The sequence below is a fragment of the Photinus pyralis genome, unplaced genomic scaffold, assembly GCF_008802855.1.
Source record: "Photinus pyralis isolate 1611_PpyrPB1 unplaced genomic scaffold, Ppyr1.3 Ppyr1.4_LG6, whole genome shotgun sequence".
Lineage (NCBI taxonomy): Eukaryota > Metazoa > Arthropoda > Insecta > Coleoptera > Lampyridae > Photinus > Photinus pyralis.
The window spans coordinates 30,431,132-30,433,888 of NW_022170663.1; the positions used below are offsets into that span (position 1 = coordinate 30,431,132).

At 37.4% G+C, this 2,757-nt stretch overlaps 1 protein-coding gene across 1 annotated transcript; it reads left to right on the top strand.

Moving 5' to 3' along the window:
• On the top strand, nt 1-1,380 carry LOC116174763 (zinc finger protein 525-like). The gene is made up of 2 exons (XM_031492749.1): nt 1-242; nt 286-1,380. Exons 1-2 carry the CDS (start codon nt 120-122, stop codon nt 1,315-1,317), a joined length of 1,155 nt encoding a protein of 384 aa, XP_031348609.1. The 5' UTR covers nt 1-119; the 3' UTR covers nt 1,318-1,380.
• The last annotated feature ends 1,377 nt before the right edge of the window (nt 1,381-2,757 follow it).

A 2,757-nucleotide genomic window follows, 5' to 3' on the forward strand; every position in this document is an offset into this window, starting at 1 on the left:
ACGCTGTAAATCTGTAGTAACGTCAGTACGGTAACTGCTAAAGTGCTAAGTAAACAGACCGGGACGATTGAAGAAGTCATTTTACAGAGTCAGAGGATATTTTGTTCTATAGATTAAACATGTCTCTAACAAATATTTGTCGTATTTGTTTGGATAATAACGTACAATTAACAAATATTTTCGAAGAGCAAGTTAACAACAAAAGCATATCAGCCCTTTTAGCCGAATTTGCTGAAGTAGAGGTGAGGGTACTAACCCGGATCCTTGTCTTACACCCGTTTGTAGGTTTCTCAAGGTGACGGACTTCCCCCAACGATTTGCTTCGTCTGTAAGGATAAACTCGTGGCTGTCTTAGATTTACGACAGCAAATCATTAGATCGGATAAACAACTGCGTACAGATGTGATTATTAAAGACGAGATCAAAATTGAGGATGGTGAAAGTTTGGAAATTGTCAGTGGCGAAGGGTCGATGTCTCCAGTTCAAGCAGAGGTTGCTAAGATGGAAACCATCACGCTGAAATACCATTGTGCCGAGTGTGATAAAAGCTTTGCTCGTCGAGATTACTTTATGAGACACAAGAGAAGGCACACAGGTGACGCAATGCCAAACATTTGTAATATATGTGACAAGCGGTACGCACTGCCATGGTTATTAAAGCTACATATGCGTATACATACTGGTGTCAAACCTTGCATCTGCAAGTCATGCGGGAAAAATTTTCGATTTCCAAGCTCCTTGACGAATCACATGCGAATACACACAGGCGATAAGCCATACAAGTGTACTATGTGTCCCAAAAGCTTCACGCAGAGTGGTGCCTTACAAGTTCATATAGCAGTACACACTGGTGAAAAATCGTTCATGTGCGAATTTTGCAGCGTGGCCTTCGGTTCTATTTCCGCGCTAAGAAAGCACATCCTCAGTAAGCACAATGCAGAGAAAGACAGATACTGCTGTCCTACTTGCGAAAAGTGTTTTAACACGTCGTCCGGTTTGAAAAGCCACATCAAGACGCACTCTGGCGAAAAGCCTTACTCTTGCGAGGTGTGCGCGAATCGGTTTACCGAACGTGGGTCTCTGAAGCTTCACATGCGAATACACGAGGGGGTGAAACCGCACGAGTGTAAGATTTGTAGCAAGCGTTTTACTCAGCCGACCTGTCTTGTGAGGCACATGAGGGTGCATTCGGGTGAAAGGCCCTATCCTTGCACCATTTGCTCGGAACGTTTCATGTATTCCCATCACTGTCGTAAACATATGCAGACTCATCATCGACAAGAGACTCTGATTGTCTCGTCGGATAATACAAGTTAAGTAAAATTGTCCAATGTGCAATGTATATATTTTTTATAATTTTTGTATAATAAAAATGGCAAAGTTATGCATAATTTTCTGCTGATTAATTTTCCCATTGAAAGTTTCTTGTAGCAAATAGCGAAGTTATGGCCCCCAAAATTTTTGAAAAGGTGCTGGCGTTCAAAAATTTTGATAATTTTAAAAACACTAAAAAACGTAACAAATTTTAAAAAAAGATTTTAGACAAAATTATAAAAAAAATAAAAATTTAAGACCTAAGAAAAGTTAGCTTCGCCATAGCATAGTATAATCATTGTTTAAATACTTTATAGTTAAACAACCATATGGAAATATTACTTGAACGAAATAAGTAGTTCTGGTCTAGAAAATCCAGTTGGCGCTACTATCGTGGTCTAAATAAGTAGTGACAGTTTACGACGAAAGGTTGCGCTTTATCATTACAGACTTTTTAGTAAGGCCTGCAAAAATCGTCAACAGATGGCTCTCCTTCAATGTAACCCGATCGGCTGCACAGCGTAACTGAGGCGACCTTGAGTAAGAATGCAAGTTGTAACTCTATACGGCTACGATTATACTATATAAACAAAACGCTGATGTTTAGTTCGACAGCAAATTCCTTTTACTTTACTGTTAAGAGAAAGAGTCACATATTTTATTTAATCTTTATTTGAAGCTCTAAAGTAAAGACCGTTTTTTTTCACTGCGCTTATAATAATTAAATTACGTAGGTACCTATGCGTATTACTTGTTTTTACCTATTGTGTGTTTAAGCGAATTCGCATTTATAATAATTTTTGTTCCGGGGTGAGTTGGTTGCGTTCAAACAAGATAAATTACGATAATTAAAATCTGGTAGTAAATTTTGCTTTAAGTTTGTATTAAAAAAAGCATGCGACGGTGCAGTAAATACACTCTGATTTCAAGTCCCTACAATACCATCCCTGTAAAAGGTAAATCGTAACATTTGCCCAATTTTTTTGACGTAATGTGGATTATTCACATTTAACGATCCTCGAGATCGTTTATAATTTTGTATTGCTGTCTGTCTGTCTGTCAGTTCAGTGTGCACGATAACTTTGTTTAAAAACGTCCCATATCCCTTTGAAAATTTTAACACAAATCAGAAAGGTCGTTATTGTTTTTCAGCTACGTAGAGGTAGACTATCGAGCCAAAAACAATTTCGAAGATCGTTCGGTATTCATTTGTATGGGAGTTTACCCAGAATGTATGGATTTTATTATAAAGTCTTTAAACAATGCTATTATTAGAAGTCGAAAAAAAGCTGAATTCAATTGAAATGTATTTCGTTACCTTTATACCTATTATTATTTGTTCAAAACTCTAAATTACACTAATTTATTAAGGATCTTCAGAGCCTTTGTAGTTTTGTATTGTCCGTTCGTCCGTGTGCACTATAACTCTTTTTAAAAGTGACC

Bases quoted from the DNA above. Each gene is read 5' to 3' on its own strand.
- LOC116174763 (XM_031492749.1), top strand. From the start codon at position 120: ATGTCTCTAACAAATATTTGTCGTATTTGTTTGGATAATAACGTACAA. The intron at 243-285 runs GTGAGGGTACTA...ACCCGTTTGTAG, and splicing joins CCGAATTTGCTGAAGTAGAG to GTTTCTCAAGGTGACGGACT.